The sequence below is a fragment of the Daucus carota genome, chromosome 7, assembly GCF_001625215.2.
Source record: "Daucus carota subsp. sativus chromosome 7, DH1 v3.0, whole genome shotgun sequence".
Lineage (NCBI taxonomy): Eukaryota > Viridiplantae > Streptophyta > Magnoliopsida > Apiales > Apiaceae > Daucus > Daucus carota.
Window position 1 is genome coordinate 29272364 of NC_030387.2, and position 19140 is coordinate 29291503.

At 34.3% G+C, this 19140-nt stretch overlaps 4 protein-coding genes across 5 annotated transcripts; 3 read left to right on the plus strand and 1 right to left on the minus strand.

Moving 5' to 3' along the window:
• Positions 1-271: 271 nt before the first annotated feature.
• On the minus strand, positions 272-6256 carry LOC108193271 (cell division protein FtsY homolog, chloroplastic). Of its 2 annotated transcripts, XM_017359860.2 has the most exons (12): positions 5869-6251; positions 4759-4863; positions 4422-4495; positions 4273-4331; positions 3948-3985; positions 2908-3028; positions 2762-2830; positions 2603-2685; positions 2353-2421; positions 1409-1471; positions 1157-1281; positions 272-657 (listed from the first exon to the last, which is right to left on the minus strand). In XM_017359860.2, the coding sequence occupies exons 1-11, from the start codon at positions 6154-6156 to the stop codon at positions 1168-1170; spliced, it is 1083 nt and encodes a 360-aa protein (XP_017215349.1). In that variant the 5' UTR covers positions 6157-6251; the 3' UTR covers positions 272-657; positions 1157-1167. The 2 variants fall into 2 exon arrangements, 1 of the variants encoding a protein (XP_017215349.1); XR_010285743.1 differs by lacking the exon at positions 272-657 and having other exon boundaries at positions 2614-2685; positions 5869-6256.
• Positions 6257-7934: 1678 nt separating this feature from the next.
• LOC135147678 (uncharacterized acetyltransferase At3g50280-like) lies at positions 7935-9819 on the plus strand. The gene has a single exon (XM_064080898.1). It carries the CDS (start codon positions 8054-8056, stop codon positions 9392-9394), a length of 1341 nt encoding a protein of 446 aa, XP_063936968.1. The 5' UTR covers positions 7935-8053; the 3' UTR covers positions 9395-9819.
• Positions 9820-11507: 1688 nt separating this feature from the next.
• LOC108194865 (uncharacterized acetyltransferase At3g50280) lies at positions 11508-13238 on the plus strand. Its single transcript, XM_064080886.1, has one exon. It carries the CDS (start codon positions 11598-11600, stop codon positions 12993-12995), a length of 1398 nt encoding a protein of 465 aa, XP_063936956.1. The 5' UTR covers positions 11508-11597; the 3' UTR covers positions 12996-13238.
• Positions 13239-17224: 3986 nt separating this feature from the next.
• LOC108194866 (uncharacterized acetyltransferase At3g50280) lies at positions 17225-18865 on the plus strand. Its single transcript, XM_017361804.2, has one exon. The coding sequence runs from the start codon at positions 17240-17242 to the stop codon at positions 18578-18580; it is 1341 nt and encodes a 446-aa protein (XP_017217293.1). The 5' UTR covers positions 17225-17239; the 3' UTR covers positions 18581-18865.
• Positions 18866-19140: the final 275 nt, after the last annotated feature.

The window sequence follows — 19140 nt, forward strand, 5'->3', positions numbered from 1 at the left end:
TTAAAAGCCGGAAACAAACACCCCCATAATGTCATGAAGCATTCTTAGATAAAGTACACTGCTTTATGAATTCTTCATATTGAGTTTGGCGAGTTGCTGAGTAGAATTCTGGTTTAGACTTTAGATGTACTCTGACTGTCGCTGAGAAGCAAGAGAGCAGAGATTAACAAATGAGAAATATACTTGAACAAAGTTATGGTCCCCTCTGGCTTATTTCTATTTTTCAGAAATAAGTGACTCATTTCTGCCAATAAGAATTATTAAACACCTATTAAAAACATAATATCAAAAAGTATTATGCAAATGTGAATTTTCTTCCCAAAATAAGTCCTCATTTTCATCCAGTTCTCAGTGCTTTCACATCCAGTTGCCTTGACAAAAAATAAGTTCTGACCTAATTGCTGCCTGTTTCATATCTACCTATCTATATTTGACATAATACACATTACTCTACATCTTGCTAAGTATGATAACATCAACAAATAAAAGGAGTGAGAATCTAATATATATTTATAGAATATATGCAAATATGAACTCCAGCTCGTCTTCAGGTGATAATTTGTTCCACCTTTGAAATTCCAGGCTGACCTTGCACATGGATTCTGCTGTGATTTGTATTCCTACTACGATGCTCCATTCCGCTTGCCAGAATTTGTTCTGAAAAGAACACAAGAAAATAAGACAACAGAATTTGTAAATTTATGAAGCATTTCAAATTTTCAGTTTGCATGGGCTGTTGGGAAAATTTCCAAACTAGCATTTTTTTCAGGTGCAAGAAAAATTATGCATAAAGGAAACAGATGTGCCAAAAACAGATGATCACTATGTGGAATGAGGTTTATCTTTTTATGAAATATATCTGCCAGCCCAATTTTAATGAAAAAAGACCATCCAATAAAATGACCCTTTATATATATAGGGTCTTAAGGTTCAAGGCTTACTGAAGGTTAATTTATGCAATTTACCATTTCCTAAAAACCTTCACTTGTCTCACCCCTTTTTACAAAAAAATGATCAATTTTGAATTGCTTTCCAAAAGAACTTTTTTAGCCAAATGTATGTACAAGCGCTTAGAATTCTATATAGAGTGAATTAGGTTTCAAAAATAGCACCCAAACCTGAATAGGAATAACTATAAGAGAATGCAGAATCCGACCTTTTTCATACTCACGAAAATATTGCATCCACAAATGCTTCTGCATCAAAGGGTTGGAGGTCATCTACACCTTCACCAACTCCAACAAACTTCACAGGAATGCCAAGTTCGTCAACCACACTAACCTGAAAGCCACGATTAATAACCCAAATTACTGTACTACAAATTTTGAAGGCTGGAGTCCATAGAATATATAGATTCACATAATATCCATAAATGAACTGAAGTAAGCTCGAGGGGGAAAAAAAATACCACGCAGCCTCCTCTAGCAGAACCATCAAGCTTTGTCAAGATGAAACCAGTTACCCCAACAACCTGCCATGAAAGCTTATGCAAATCAATGTACTCAACATTATATTAAAATCGCTAATAATGTATTCTTGCTTATTTTGTTGGCAGAGCAACTAGCATCTGATGCCAAGCTAAAAAAAGCACAAACCATACATCTGCAAATAAAAAAAAATTCAACTTCTAGTGGCAGACAAGGTATGGCCGTGGGACGAATTATTGGGAATATTTTCACAGATTTTTACTTGTGCGTGTGTCGGAGTGTGTCGGGTATTCTTCCCGGAGGAAGAACTTACTCCAAACTTTTTTTGGCAGGTCAACGGTGAAGACAAGAACACATCACCAGTAAACTAGCCCGAGCTATTTGACATTACAAAATTTACTACATTTCAAGTTTTACTGTTGGTTGTCTGTCTCATGAGGCGTCGGCGAGGACATTATATTGCTATTTGATAATAATTGGGTGTTAAGCATTCTACAGCAAGAATCCTTGATAACCATTACCTAAACATCTGACTGGGGTTCTTAATTCTTTAATTGAAAAATAATAGAAGTCTCCTTTCTTTCATCATAAGGTTTTACATACTTTGTTTCAGATGTTTGATCACGTTTCCCGCGTAACTTATATGCATATACAATATTAATGTACAATTTGTAAAGGGGATAAGGTTTTATGGGGAACTCGGGTAATTATCTAATTATTAGCCTTTTTAATGTTAGTATGTTCTACAATATGTTCTCTCCTATACAATTTGAAATATGTTCAGTAATTTGTTTTTTATTATGTTCTCAAACATATATTATGTGATATGATCTTTCTAATATGCTATTATGCTGTACTACTATAATTTTCCAGAACATACTTCAAATATAAAATTCTAGCTCCCTGCTACAGAAAGAAGGGTTACCTCATTGAACTCTCTGGCCTGTGGAAGCATATTCAACCCTGTTGTTCCGTCCAAAACAAGCAGAATCTCCTGTAAATATATTGAGTTAACTATACTTACCCACACATACATTCAGAGGTTTGGTGACCAAGTACCCTAGTGGTCGTACTACAGTGCTAACTTTAATTAAATTTAAATGAATAGATGCTTGTTGAAATTTGTATGTTTTGAACTTTTGTGATAATAAAAGAACAAAGGCAGTTGAGCATACATTAGGTGCACCTGCAACAACTTTAGAAATAACTTTCTTGCAAGAAATCAGTTCTTCCATGAGGCTGTAATTGGTATGCAGACCTGCAAATTATATAAAGTCCGCTAAATCATTTTTATAATCTGGATCAAATCAATGGTTTATCTCATCTATACTTACGACCGGAGGTGTCACACAAGACAATGTCAAAGCCTCCTTCTTTCCCTTTCTTAACAGCCTGTGAAAGAACTATCCAGAGCATATGTTAGTGATTTTACTGATTACAAATTTGATGCGCCAAAAGAACGTTTTAGTTTGCATTCTACCAGATGATGCTTTGGCCTTCTCTTTTTCAGCAACAACAATCTCACACCCGGTCCTCTCAGCCCAGATCTCTAATTGATCACTAGCAGCTGCTCTAAATGTATCACCAGCAGCCATCAATATCTGACAAATATAAGACCATGAAATATTGAAAAGAACAATCTCTTGACCTAAACATGTACCTTGGCACTACCAGAAGACATAAAACATTGAAACCATAAATGCAAAAGGAAAGACAAATGAGAAGAAAAATACTAGAGGTACCAGCAATTTACTTAAGTGCAGAAGTCACGTGTCAGAAAGTTACCAACAAGAACAAATTTTTGTTATAATATTAGACCTACTGAAGTCAACAAAAACGACAACACGTGGAGTTTCAAGAAATAAAGAGCAGTTAAATTGAATATCTGTTTAGTCTACAATGGAAATACCTTTATAGCCTACAACTCGTAGCAATTGTATAAAGAACTTGAAGTGAATTCTAAGACCTACCGAGTACTGTCTAAGAGTCGAATATAATGTTTAACTGGTAAACTGAATCATCCTAAATCGAAAACAAAGGAAATTGTAATTTTAAAACCAAATAGGTGATTACTACAATAAATGATTTTCCCTTTTTCAAAATACGTAGGTCTAAACTGATTAATGCATAATAGACTTTTCATTTAGGCTCTAAGGTTCAACTCCAAATTTTATCATAATATTCTTAACTTAGTTTCTCATCGATTTATTATCCAACACAGACTTTCTTATTGCATAACAATATAACATGATTATAGATAACAACAGAGATTCGTCTTTAATCATAAAAAAAAGGAAAATAAAAGGACAAAGAAAGAGATTTATCTTTGTCAATTTCTTTGTCAATGCCTGAGAAAATCAGCTAGCATTTTTAAAACAAATTCGATTCTGGTATTCAAGGTCAATGTCATACTTACTCAACCCAGGTGGTTACAGGAAAAAAAAAAAGCAATGATTTATATACATTTTGTAAATCAACAAATAGCAGAGAATCTGTTCTTATATAAAATGGTTACCTTACCTTGGCCCCCTCCTTTTTTAATCTATTGGCCAGCTTTCCTGCATTGCAGTAGAGATGTGGGTAAAAGGTAGTTACTGCTTTAGTTTAAACAATCAACACTAGTATAGAGCACGAATACACATTTCCTGGACAACAGCAGGTTGCAGAGGGCATCCATGATATTGTTTCATGAAGAGAATCTTGACAGCTTTATAAGTCATAACTAGAAAGATTGAATCTCCTTTTCCATTTTTAATTTCACCATCATCTGATGTACATTTTAATTTCTATAATTATCTACAAATAACCAACCAAAGTCAACAGAGGATCCTTATTTGTGTCTTACCAAGAGATGTTGTCTTTCCACCTCCATTGACACCAACTATCATGATTACAGCTGGTTTCCTGGCAAAAGCATGATTCACCATTGAAATTAAGCTAAAATAGGTCACAACAGCATAGAGATATTAAACAAAAGTACCAACTGCTGCAAACCTAAATCCAAGCTGAAGCTCTGTTTTAAGACCTTTACTCATCAGCAAATCTAGCACACTCTTCTTTAAAGCATCCTAATTACCATCACAATTCAACACCAAGCATATGTCGAACTTATAAGATATACCACAAATACTCTCAGTACACACACACACACATACATAATATATATGTTACCAACTAACATTATTGCACTTATAATTTTGTAAATGATGGCAACAAATCATCTTAAAATATATGTAAATATATTGTAAATATATAGTACAACATAGATTCTTATTTGAACTTTATTAGGTACTAATAACCCTCACTGGAATATAATGTAAGACATGGTTACCTTAATCTCGCTTCCTGATTTGAGCTTACCAGCATATATATCATCCCTCAAGCTCTCTACAATCTTTATAGTGATCTTTGGACCAAAGTCAGAAACCAGCAATGCCTGCATTTTTTCTGCTGTAATTTAGAAGATCTAATTACTAAACTTAATGACATTCCACACATTAGTCCAGTTACTGGTATTACAGAAAGGACACTACATTTTTGTAAGCACGACATGCTCAACAGTGCTCCTGAATATAGCTAGTTAGTTATGCTTTAACTTGAGTAAGATCATAACACTGACAATGCATCAAACAGTATAATAAATTATAATGGAAAAAAAAAGAGCAACTTTTTTGAACTTTGTTTCCGATTACATTAATTATCGAAACCCATACTAAAGGTTGTTACCTATACTTTCAATATAATTTGTGTTCGTGACTACTAAACATTTGACTACCAACTAGCCATATAGGGCAAGGGTAGCGATTATGGGTTTTGGTAGTGTTCTTATGTGTCAATTTTGCGTATAATTTATCAAATAAACTACTCAATTCATATAACAGCAAGTCCAATGGAACTATTTTTAGTTATATAGAACTAAAATCACAAAAACCGATTCCCATGCATACCTAGTTTTGGTTGGATAAATACATAAAGGAATAATTCATTGTATATTTAGAACTATTGATAAGTATAGCCATTCTTTCCACAACATTAACAATTGTAATGCAAGTTGGATCACTTTAAATAAAAGTTAAAGAGTTACATAATAATAATAATAATATATTACTTAAATTTGGAATTAGATGGTTCCACTTTGCAACTAGCACCGGAGTGCAAGTCCTATTTTAGCACCAAAAAGCATATCTTGATGCCATGTGATCGGACTTGCTCTATTTTAATGGTCATATCATATTCCAATTTTGTGCAAAAACCAAGCTCGGTTCTGCCTCATCGTGCTAGACATTATAAGCTCAAAAGATGCAAACTTGATGATAACCCATGATTCCAATATCCATAATAACCACAAAAACATCACAAAACCCGATAATGCAATAAAATTCAAATCCCAATTTCTCGAAAAAACTCAACACACACACAAAGTAAAGGTGAGAAACAAAACCTCTTCCAACTCATCAAGAACTCTATCAGTATCAGAGAGATTCCAGTAAAGAAGAAGCTCATCAATAACAGCTAGGTTCTCTCTAGTCTTTGTGAACCCTGAGAAGATTTTGTCCACATCACTCTTGGCCTTTTCTTTGATTAACCGGCCCAGTTTTGTGAAGAACCCGGTCTGACCCGCTTGACATCTGAACCGGGAAGGGCAGTTGGAGTGTAGAATTAGGGGAGAAAAAGGTGGGAATTTGGAGGGAAGCTGTAGAGAGAGAGTGTGAGTGAGCATGGTTGCCATTTTTGTGTTTCTCTCTCTAAACAGGGGAAGTCCTGTAGGGAATCTTGGCTGGTTGGATTAGATAGAAGTCTGTTCAAACGACGTCGTACTTGTGATCATCAAGTACTTGTGAAAGGCGATAATCCTTTCTGTTTATTTGCTACGGTTGCACTTTGCGGGTGTCAGTGACACCGTGTCACACACAATTATATTATTTTATAAAATAATATTTATCAATTACATTAAATATCCAACTTATTATTTATTTAGAAACCTACCACTGAACTATAATCTTTTTCTTTTTTATCATTAATGTTAAGTTCGAATTTTTTTCGTCACTAACGTTAGGTTCGGATTTGATTATTAACACAATATTATTCATTTTAGCATTATTAAATATAGTGATAGTCTGCAATATAATGATGATCTGATATATATCGATATTTTTATATTTAGTACTACATAATATTGCAGACTACCACTATATTGTTATAATGCTAAAAAAACATATTGTTAATAATCAAATCAAAATCTAAAGTTAGTGACCAAAAAAATCCAACGTTTTTAAAAAAAAAAAAAACCAACTTTAAATTTAAATGTTAAATGCGTGTCTAACTCTGGTCCTCCATAGTAAACTATCTAGGACACATATATAGGACACATATATAGTAATACATACTTCTCCGTCCTCTCAATAGCATGGAAAAACGTGTCAAAAAGTAACGTAAAGAAATGAGGAGGACAGAGGGAGTACAAAGATATAGACACATATCATATCACCATAATATTGCAGACTAACACTATACACTATATTTAATAATGCTAAAAAAAATAACATGGTATTAATAATCAAATCCGAACCTAACGTTAATGATAAAAATAATCTGAACCTAACATTAGTGACAAAAAAGAAAAAAATTATAGTTCAGCGGTAGGTTTCTAAATAAATAATAAGTTAGATGACAAAAAAATCTATTTTCCCTAAATCTTACTAGTTTATTTATTTTCATTTCAATTTTCTTGCTTTTTCTTATATATTTCTATCTTTTGTACACGAATCCATATATTAAAATATAACCAAGATGTATGACAAAAAATAATAATAAGGGAGATGGAAAAGTATATGTTAAATTAGTATATCCATAGATATTATAATATGAGTAAATACATAATCATATATAATCTTTTTCTAATTTTTTGTATGGTTAAAATATGCTCCATCTTAAGTCATCATGAGATAATAAAAATTATAATTTTTAATAATATCAAAATAATATAAAATATTGCATATATGTAAATAAACTAAAAATCAAGGTTAATTTATTATTAATCACACCTAAAATACTTATTACAAGAATTATGAAATATGTATCATACATATCAAAATTTCATATGACTTGTAAAGATCAATAACCCATAAGAAATGTTTAGTACAAAAAACGTGATTCTATGATTAAATATATTGAAATATTAGTGTGCATCACAAGATGTCATTTTTTTTGACAAGTCACAAGATGTCATTTTGTCATCAGAACACACTAATAGTGTTATTCATGTTTTTGTCATTTTCAACTGCCCTTATTTTATGGCTCCCTGATTTGGTAAAAATAAATAAAAAGTTATTCTTGATTAATATAATTTATCATATAAGTCCTTATAATTATGAACATTCTTTTTTTGAATTGACTATAATTAAGAACTTAATCTTTGTTTTAAAATACGTCTATATATAATTTAGAAAATATTTTTCCTAATTTTGTCGAACCTACAAAATATAATGGTTACCACGGTTGCAACTTACAAGTTAAAGAAAACAAAGTTCTGACAACAGATGTGGAAAAATAAAAAAGATCAAGTAACCTCCTTTACATCCATATAACCATATATCCATCTGCAGGTTTATCATATTGATAAAATCATGTGCTCTCAACCTGTTCAACACATATCAGAGTATTTTATCAAACCATCTCACCTTTCACAGGATTCTAAACAAGTCATTCATTTGGCAACATGGGACTTAGCTATGCTCTCCTTTCATTACATCCAGAGGGGGCTTCTGTTTAGAAAGCCTGAAGCTCAAGATAACTTCATTCAAGTTTTTCTACAGAAGCTTAAAGATGCTCTTTCTCTTACCCTTGCTCATTTTTATCCGTTGGCAGGCCGTCTGGCGAAAAAACAAGATTCACACTCTTTTGTTCTGTTTGTAGATTGCGTTAACAGTCCTGGTGCAAGATTTGTCCACTCTTCAGTTGATACCACAGTTTCTGATATACTTTCGCCGCCTTATGTTCCAATGATTGTTAGGTCATTTTTTGACCATCATAAGGCTGTCAATTACGATGGCCTTAACATGTCCTTGTTAACGGTTCAAGTGACTGAGCTAATTGACGGAATTTTCATTGGTTGTTCAATTAATCACTCTGTGGCTGATGGCACATCTTTTTGGAATTTTTTCAACACTCTCTCTGCAATTTTCCAAGGGTCAGGAGTCACGAGCCCACCAATCCATGAGCGCTGGTTTCCAGATGGCTATGGTCCATTTTTCCGTCTCCCTTTTACGCGTGATGATCAATTTATCACCAGGTATGACGCTCCAATTCTTAAAGAGAAAATCTTCCATTTCTCAGTTGCGAATTTAGCAAGAATCAAAGCAAAAACAAATGCTCTTTGCAAAGACAGAGCTGTCAGGATCTCATCTCTACAAGCCTTGTCAGCTATAATTTGGCGTTGCATCACACGCGTACGTGGCCTAACAAAAGATCAAATTACTAGTTGTTGCATGCCCGCGAATAACAGATCAAGATTAGATCCACCTTTGTCAGAAAATTACTTTGGGAATTGTATTCAAATGTTAAAAACATTCACTACAGCCAGCAAGCTTCTTGCAAACAACTTCGAATGGGCTGCTCTACAACTGAATAAAACTATTCTTGAACACAATGACAAGTCTGTACGTAAATCTGTCGCGACATGGCTGCAAACTCAGCGTCCGAACCAACTGGGACAATTGGCTGATCCTGGTAACATTGTAGTATCGAGCTCACCCCGTTTTAATATGTATGGCAACGAATTTGGATTCGGGAAGCCTGTGGCTGTTCTTGGTGGATATGGAAACCTGTTCAACGGTAGAGTGACATTGTTTCAAGGGAGTGAAGGTGGAGGAAGCATCGACACCGGGATATGCCTAAACCCTAAGATAATGAATGCATTGGAATGTGATGAGGAGTTCTTGGATGCTCTAAACAGTTCAAGTAATTAGTTAATCAGAAGCATTACCATGATTTGTTTAGACAATTATTAGAATTATTGACAAAACGCATCCCTATCATTCGGATTATCAGCACTTTAATATCTAAACTTTTGATGATTGCATCGTGCATCTCGTAACTTATTTTGACAATATTATTTGAACCGTTCGGTCAAATTCAAATATCATCGTTAACGTCTATAATCTATATGCTTCAGGGTACCAGCTAAAAACCCCTGCCCGACTTCCTTACCTCGCCAAAACACCTCAATACATCAAATCCCTCAAATTCTGCCTGAACCTAGCAATCAGCGTAATGTAAAAATACGCATCTCATTCAATCACTTCCTCAAACAAGTTATGTGCACAGCATGCACTCACAAACCCTCATACCTTAAAAATTAATCCAAGCCAAGGGCTAAAAAAGCATTGCAAGACATCCTAAGCTTATACAAGATAATGAAGCTGATGCCAACAAACAATTGTCAATTGACATCAAATTCAATTGATTAGTTTGTGGCTATGGTATGGGCATCTAGCAACAAGATCAGCTACAATTGATCCAGTCATATATTCTTATTTTTCCTCCTCAACTTGTTCATGCATCTTAATTATTATTTTGAAGAAACAATTTGAGCATTTGATCAAATGGTTACAAGTAAGAATTATTTCCTTGAACCAACGGATTCTTATCTAGTTAGATATCTACGACTCTCTTCGTGAGGAAAAATGGCCCTAGATCTCACAAATTCTGGAGGTAATCAAAGTTGAAAAAAAATGGTCCCAAATATTAACGCTTCATAATCCAGCATTTTCAATTTAGGAAGAAAACACTAGATTGTTTTGCTGGTTTGACCCCAACAAAACGTTACAATTCTAATACAACCTAATTAGACGCTAAATGATGTAGGGTAACGTTACATAGCATTCTGCTAATATGCCAGACAATGTGGCGTTTTTGATAAATAACTAAAACGCTATACGATGTAATGATACTAGATGATATTTGGAGGTCGCTTTGTCATGGATGCTGGATATAGTGATAGTGAGGACCAATACCCCTTCGCAAGACATCGAAATTTTGATTATTACTAAAATAAATAAAGTCATGACTGGATTAATGATTTAATAATGGAGTCTTTTCCATTCACATGGATTAGGCTCATGGGATTAATTGATGAGCGTGCTAATCCTCCTCATTTTAATTATTTTCGGCCGCCAAGAGTTGGCGTTTTGCTTTGCTTTCTTCTTCAATAATGCTTGTAAATGGCCCCTGGAACCCCCAATAATTCAGTACCTCGTAGTAGTATTACTCATCAGTCGCAGCCTCAGAAAATGCAACTAATTTGCATTTTGCAGCAGCATAGTACATATGTGACCTGATTCTTAAAATAAGTCGTGGATTTGGTTCTAGGAGTCTATAATTATGGAAAGCAGCCAGAGTGTTAAAATTTGGTTTTGATACTTAGAGCATCTCCAACGGCGTTGGCTATAATCATTGGCTAAATTGGACCTGTAAGATATTATGTAAAATTTGCTGAACCTGTAGGACATTTTGCTTCAATGGTATTGGCTATATTGGTTGGCTATAATTTAAAAATAGTATGTTATTAATATTTTAAATTGTTAAAATAGAATATATCAGTTCAATATGGTAATAAATGATGTACAATCTTCCTACAGATTTTCTTACAGACCTGTAGAGGTCCGACAAATTTAGCCATCCATAGGAGGTTGGCTAAATTTATAGACAACAGCTGATCATGGTTGGAGTTCAGTTTTTGGAGCTGTTGGCTATATATTTTTATTTTAAGTATGCCAACTCATTTTTTAGCCAAGGGGTTTAGATGGTTGGAGATGCTCTTATACTAGAAATCGAAAAAGCTAAATCAAAAATTAAAATAGTTAAAAACCGTATATACTATACTAAAAAGTATTGCGTCCATAAATGTTATTTCTGCGATATGATTATTTACGAATGTCAGGACATATCATTTATGATTATTTCTGCCTGATGATTTAATTTTATTTTTTTTATACATGTGCAGGGGAGCTACAATGTTATATATTCAGCAGAAAATCAACTCATAACATGAGATCTCTTGTTCAACGCTTTTTGAAATTATGGTGTTTGCATTAAAACTTGGAAGTCAAAGAAAACAAAGTTCAAAACAAGAAACCTCCTTTTAACATCTATATATAACCATATATTCATATGCAGGTTTATCATACTGATAAAATCATGAGCTCTCCAACAGTTCAACACATATCAGAGTGTTTTATCAAACCATCTCACCTTTCACAAGACTCTAAGCAAGTCATTCCTCTTGCAACATGGGACTTAGCTATGCTCTCTTATCATTACATCCAGAAGGGGCTGCTGTTTAAAAAGCCTGATGCTCAAGATAACTTCACTCAAGTTTTTCTACAGAAGCTTAAAGATGCTCTTTCTCTTACCCTTGCTCAATTTTATCCATTAGCAGGCCGCCTCGCGAAAAAACAAGATTCGCATTCTTTTGCTCTGTTTGTAGATTGCGTAAACAGTCCTGGTGCAAGATTTGTCCACTCTTCAGTTGATACCACAGTTTCTGACATACTTTCACCACCTTATGTTCCAATAATTGTTCAGTCATTTTTCGACCATCATAAGGCTGTCAATTACGACGGCCTCAACATGTCCTTGTTAACGCTTCAAGTGACTGAGCTAATTGACGGAATTTTCATTGGTTGTTCAGTTAATCACTCCGTTTCTGATGGCACATCTTATTGGAATTTTTTCAACACTCTGTCTAGAATTTTCCAAGGCTCAGGAGTCACGAGTCAACCGATCCACGAGCGCTGGTTTCGTGATGGTCATGGCCCATTTCTCAGTCTCCCTTTCACGCGAGACGATCAATTTATCAGCAGGTATGAAGCTCCAATTCTTAAAGAGAAAATCTTCCATTTCTCAGTTGCGAATCTAGCAAGGATCAAAGCAAAAACAAATGCTCTCTGCAAAGACAGAGCCGTCAGGATCTCATCTCTACAAGCCTTGTCAGCTATAATTTGGCGTTGTCTGACGCGTGTACGTTGCCTGACAAAAGATCAAATTACTAGTTGTTGCATGTCCGCGAATAACAGATTGAGATTAGACCCCCCTTTGTCAACAAATTACTTTGGAAACTGCGTTCAGGTATTAAAAACTTTTACTACAGCCAGTAAGCTACTTGAAAACAACTTGGAATGGGCTGCTCTACAATTGAATCAAACTATTGTCCAACACGATGACAAATCTGTGCGTGAATCTGTCACGACATGGCTAAAAACTCGGCATCCTAAACAACTGGGACTACCGGATGATCCTGGTAACATTGTAATATCGAGCTCACCACGGTTTAATATGTATGGCAATGAATTTGGATTCGGGAAGCCTGTTGCAATTCTTTGTGGATATGCAAACAAGTTCGATGGTAAAGTGACACTGTATCAAGGGAGTGAAGGTGGAGGAAGCATCGACACCGCGATTTGCCTCAACCCAAAGATAATGAGTGCACTGGAATGTGATGAGGAGTTCTGGATGCTCTTGATAGTTCAAGTAACTAGTCGACGTAACTGGTCCAGAACATGCGAATAAAAAAAATCCCAGGACGGGACAATTTTCTGTTAAACGACATTATAACATCTCACGTATAAATCAAAATTTTAAAATTAAGCCCTTTTGTGATTTTTTCGGTTTATATATAGTCTGTCAGGTACCCGTCTCTAATAAGAAGCATTTTCATGATTTGTTTAGATGATTATTAATTCGAGTTGCTTAAAAAGATTGTAATGTTCCATTAATGTGTCTTTTAATAAGAGGACCTATTTACTTATTTCACTTGGAAAGTTAGTTTAATAAATCTTTCATCTCCTATGAGTGTACTGTTATATAATCTCTAAAACGAGTCTGCAATATAAATCCCAGATCTTAACAATATGTTGACGAGTGTTAATACAAATAAAATATCTTAGGCTCATTGGGTTAATCCTCCTCAATTTATTTATTCATGGCCGCCAAGACCTAAGAATGTTACTCTCTACCCAAAGACAAAGAGTACCGAAGAAAATGAATAAATCGATGGCCTTTTGCTTTGCTTTCTTCTTAAATAATAGTGGTCAATGGCTCCTATAACCCCTAATAATTCAATACCTCTTGGGAGTACATTGTTAGTGAAAGAAAATGCCTGTAATTTGCAGTCGGCATAGTTTAAGTCTGACGTGATTGTTATTGTTATATACTCCCTCTGTCCCATCCAATTCTTATCATTTGAAATGAAGTACTCGGCACGCATCTTAAGGCTCATAAATAATATAGTTTCATAACATGTTTTTAAAATTTTTTTTTTCTGAATAAAAATTTAAACATTAAACTTTTATTCGAAAAAAGAAAATTTTAAAAATAAGTTATGGAACCATATTTTTCATGAGCCTTAAAATGCGTGTCGAGCAGTCCCCTCCAAACGATAAGAATTGGAGGGGACGGAGGGAGTATAAAATAAGTATATTATGACCAGAGTAACCAAGTATCAAAATTTGGTTTTGATACTTAAATCTAGGGGTGGCAATCGTTTCGTTTCGTATACTTTCGTTTCGTGTATTTTCGTGTTTCGTGTACTCGAAGGTGAAACCCGTATCCGCCCGTTATTAATTTCGTGTACCTAATTTGAAACCCGTATCCGTTTCGAATCGTTTCGTGTATATTTCGTGTACTTTTCGTGTATATTATATATAAAAATATTAATATATTTTTTAATCAAAAAATGGATTTAATATATATTTTCTTTATAAATTTATTAAATGTGAATGATATATATTATACTTGTATACAATTTTTTATAAATTTGTTAATGTATCAACAATATATATCCACACATACATATAAATATATACTTTAAACTCAATTATATATTTAATATATCATTACATATATATAATAAATATAATCTACAAATATTTCGTATACTTTCGTGTATTTCGTGTACCCCAAGTGAAAACCCATATCCGACACGAAATCTATCGTGTAATTTCGTGTTCGTGTACTTTCGTGTTTCGTGTATCGAAAATCAAAACCCGTATCCATTTTTTTCGTGTCGTTTCGTTTCGTGTTAGCGTGTTACGTGTCAAATTGCCAGGCCTACTTAAATCCACGTAATGCATGACATGTTCAACTATTTTTAAATTCTTGGTCACAAACGCCGGTGACGTTCTTTGATTTTCATCGACACTTAAATATACCAACAATGATAATGTTAACACTGCCGGTTAGGGGTGATCACGGTCTGGTTTAAACAGCAAAATCCGTATAACCCAATCCGATATTAATCCGATCCAAACCGAAACCGAAACCGAAATGAGGTTTACGGTTTCGGTTCAACTTATTTAAAAAATCGTGGTTTGTGGGTTGGTTTCGGTTTTTATATTAAACCAACCCGTTATAAAACCGAACCGCATATTTCTATATATACAATATAAATATTTAATATTATATATATATACAAAATATTAATTTTATATAAATATATTAATTTTTTAGTTTATACTTGTTAGGTTGTTGTTTAGTTACTTACCTTATCAATACCAACTACGAGTCATATCAATTCAGTAATTCACGACTTCGAATATTCAAGTTTATGCATTTTATTGGACTAAATTTTTTATTTTAATTTAACTATGTGAAATTGTGTAAATGGAGACAAAATGATACTTTATTTTCTAATATTATTCATGAATCCTCATCTCTGATTATAAGCCTTAGTTATAAACCGATCAATCCGCTTAACCGAACCATCAAAAACCGCACCGCTTGGTCCGGGTTAATTGGTTTGCGGGTCACGCGTTGGTTTGAGATTTTTAAAAACCGCTAATGTATGGTTTGGTTCCGGTTCTACCTCCAAACCGAACCGCGATCATCCCTACTGCCAGTCTGCCACATATATAATTCAAGCTCAACTTTTATCCCAGCTTCTGTGATCATGTGTGAAGAAAAATAAAACTAGTCATTTCACTCCGACCAGTTTCGACTCCGGTCTGAATATATCAATAATTAAGAAAGATATTACGAGACGGTTTGACTGGATTTAAAATTGTGACTACTAATTTCTGATTTTAAATTAATTTCTGGTTTATTTCAAATTTTAAATTAATTTCTCATCTATTACACAAACATTGATATTTTGCGGTTGTTATTACCTCTTTTACACATTTTGTCGTAAATTAATAGTAGTAATCATATATCATCTATTTTGTTCCTCATGGAGCATTTCAGACTCCTTTGAAATCATAAATGCACTATGTACTCTAGAAGTACTTCATCACTGATATTAGACAGGTGTTGAAGCATTAGAGAACTAACCCTCTGCTTATTGTTTCCAGTACTGTGTTGCTGTCATATAACTCCTCAAGAACCGAAAACATTTATTCAGAATCTTTGCAACTTCGGACATCTGCTGATTTTCAACAACTCAAATCTCAGAAATGCACTTTGATCTTTACCCTAGGCACTCATAACTGGTTATACTCATACTTAAACCCTTGGCAAATCAAAATACATTTCGATGCAGCACGACACAGTTGGCTTCAAAAATCTTCCTCCCTGATGCAAAAAGTACATCCAATATATAATCAAATATGCTAGAGACCCTAAAAGATTTCTAAAATTAAATGGATCAAATTTTTATAGTTCTGTATCAATTTGGACCCAGAGCCCCAATTAAAATTTGCACACTGATATTTTTGAACCATTGTGGGAAAAGAAAACCTTGAGCATTGCTCTTTATATAGGAAGCAAATCATCAAGTCTTATATTAAGCGAAAAAGAATACCAGTGTATACGTGGAATATGTTGAATCCTGAACCATTCTGGCCGTCCCTTCTTGTATTTTTCTCTCAGAAGAGGACACCCTTCCGTCTCTAGCAACTGAAGAGGATGTGATTTTTCAAACAGGGGCAAAGTCTTCAAATTCTCACAATCAAATATGAGTAACGTCTCTTGTATATAAAATAAGTCGTGGATTTGGTTCTAGGAGTCTATAATTATGGAAAGCAGCCAGAGTGTTAAAATTTGGTTTTGATACTTATAAACTAGAAATCGAAAAAGCTAAATCAAAAATTAAAATAGTCAAAAACAGTATATACTATACTAAAAAGTATTGCGTCCGTAAATGTTAGATTGATAAATATGGTTACGGTTTGAATACCAGGGAGAGAGACTAATTTGAATGAAATAATTTTTATTTAATTAATACTATTTTCATAAACTTATTATTAGAAATACATTAACTTTATGTAGATTTTAGTATTAGTTTCATTCTATGATATAAAAATAAACTTTGGGTTGGAATTGATTTTAATAATATTTTGTGGAGTGTCTGGGTTCCGAAATACGAATGGAGGACATATCATTAACGATTATTTCTGCCGGATGGTTTAATTTTATTTTTGTTATACATGTGCAGGGGAACTCGGAAGTAATTAGAAAGCGTTTATTTTTTATTTTGTTTTGTTTTGCTGTAATCTGTAAGAATATTGTACAGCATTTATTACCATATTGAACTGATATATTTTATTTTAACATTTTAAAATATTAATAACATACTATTTTTAAATTATAGCCAATCAATATAGCCAGTACCATTGAAGCAAAATGTCTTACAGGTTCAGCAAATATTACATAAGATCTCACTGGTCCAATTTAGCCGACGACTATAGCCAACACCGTTGGAGATGCTCTTAGCATTAGAACTCGGAAGTCAAACAAAACAAAGTTCAAAAGAAGAAACCTCCTTCAACATCTATATATAACCATATATCCATATCCAGGTTTATCATATTGATAAAATCATGAGCTCTCCAACAATTCAACAGATATCAGAGTGTTTTATCAAACCATCTCACCTTTCACAGGATTCTAAACAAGTCATTCCTCTTGCAACATGGGACTTAGCTATGCTCTCTTATCACTACATCCAAAAGGGGCTGCTGTTTAAAAAGCCTGATGCTCAAGATAACTTCACTCAAGTTTTTCTACAGAAGCTTAAAGATGCTCTTTCTCTTACCCTTGCTCATTTTTATCCATTAGCAGGCCGCCTCGCGAAAAAACAAGATTCGCATTCTTTTGCTCTGTTTGTAGATTGCGTTAACAGTCCTGGTGCAAGATTTGTCCACTCTTCAGTTGATACTACAGTTTCTGACATACTTTCACCACCTTATGTTCCAATAATTGTTCAGTCATTTTTCGACCATCATAAGGCTGTCAATTACGACGGCCTCAACATGTCCTTGTTAACGGTTCAAGTGACTGAGCTAATTGACGGAATTTTCATTGGTTGTTCAGTTAATCACTCCGTTTCTGATGGCACATCTTATTGGAATTTTTTCAACACTCTGTCTAGAAATTTCCAAGGCTCAGGAGTCACGAGTCAACCGATCCATGACCGCTGGTTTCCTGATGGTCATGGCCCATTTCTCAGTCTCCCTTTCACGCGAGACGATCAATTTATCAGCAGGTATGAAGCGCCAATTCTTCAAGAAAGAATCTTCCATTTCTCAGTTGCGAATTTAGCAAGAATCAAAGCAAAAACAAATGCTCTTTGCAAAGACAGAGCCGTCAGGATCTCATCTCTACAAGCCTTGTCAGCTATAATTTGGCGTTGCCTGACACGTGTACGTGGCCTGACAAAAGATCAAATTACTAGTTGTTGCATGTCTGCGAATAACAGATTGAGATTAGACCCCCTTTTGTCAACAAATTACTTTGGGAATTGCGTTCAGGTTCTAAAAACTTTTACTACAGCCAGCAAGCTGCTTGAAAACAACTTGGAATGGGCTGCTCTACAATTGAATCAAACTATTGTCCAACACGATGACAAATCTGTGCGTGAATCTGTCGCGACATGGCTAAAAACTCGGCATCCTAAACAACTGGGACTACCGGATGATCCTGGTAACATTGTAATATCGAGCTCACCACGGTTTAATATGTATGGCAATGAATTTGGATTCGGGGAGCCTGTTGCAATTCTTTGTGGATATGCAAACAAGTTCGATGGTAAAGTGACACTGTATCAAGGGAGTGAAGGTGGAGGAAGCATCGACGCTGCGATTTGCCTCAACCCAAAGATAATGAGTGCACTGGAATGTGATGAGGAGTTCTTGGATGCTCTTAATAGTTCAAGTGACTAGTCAACGTAACTGGTTCAGAACATGTGAATGAGAAAAATTCCATGACGAGACAATTTTCTATTGGATGACACTATAACACTCCACGTATGAATCAAAAATTTAAAATTAAGCCTTTTTGTGATTTTTTCGATTTACCGTTTGTCAAGTACCCGGACCTATCAGTTAATCAGAAGCATTTTCATGATTTGTTTAAATAATTATTACTTCAAGTTGCTTAAAAAGATTGTAATGTTTCATTAGTGTGTCTTTTAATAAGAGGACCTTCTTTCTTATTTCGCATGGAAAGTTAGTTTAATAAATCTTTCATCTCCTATGAGTACTGTTATATAATCTCTAAAACGAGTCTGCTATATAATCCCAGATCTTAACAATATGTTGACAAGTGTTAATACAAATAAAATATATGAGGCTCATTGGGTTAATCCTCCTCAATTTATTTATTTTTGGCCGCCAAGAGATGGCCTTTTGCTTTGCTTTCTTCTTCAATAATACTGGTCAATGGCCCTATAATCCCTAATAATTCAATAGCTCTTGGGAGTACATTGTTAGTGAAAGAAAAT

Bases quoted from the DNA above. Each gene is read 5' to 3' on its own strand.
- LOC108193271 (XM_017359860.2), bottom strand. From the start codon at position 6,156: ATGGCAACCATGCTCACTCACACTCTCTCTCTACAGCTTCCCTCCAAA. The intron at 4,864-5,868 runs GTTTTGTTTCTC...GAAAAAATGCAG, and splicing joins TTCTTGATGAGTTGGAAGAG to GCATTGCTGGTTTCTGACTT. The intron at 3,029-3,947 runs GTAAGGTAACCA...TATATTTGTCAG, and splicing joins TAAAAAAGGAGGGGGCCAAG to ATATTGATGGCTGCTGGTGA.
- LOC135147678 (XM_064080898.1), top strand. From the start codon at position 8,054: ATGTGCTCTCAACCTGTTCAACACATATCAGAGTATTTTATCAAACCA.
- LOC108194866 (XM_017361804.2), top strand. From the start codon at position 17,240: ATGAGCTCTCCAACAATTCAACAGATATCAGAGTGTTTTATCAAACCA.
- LOC108194865 (XM_064080886.1), top strand. From the start codon at position 11,598: ATGCAGGTTTATCATACTGATAAAATCATGAGCTCTCCAACAGTTCAA.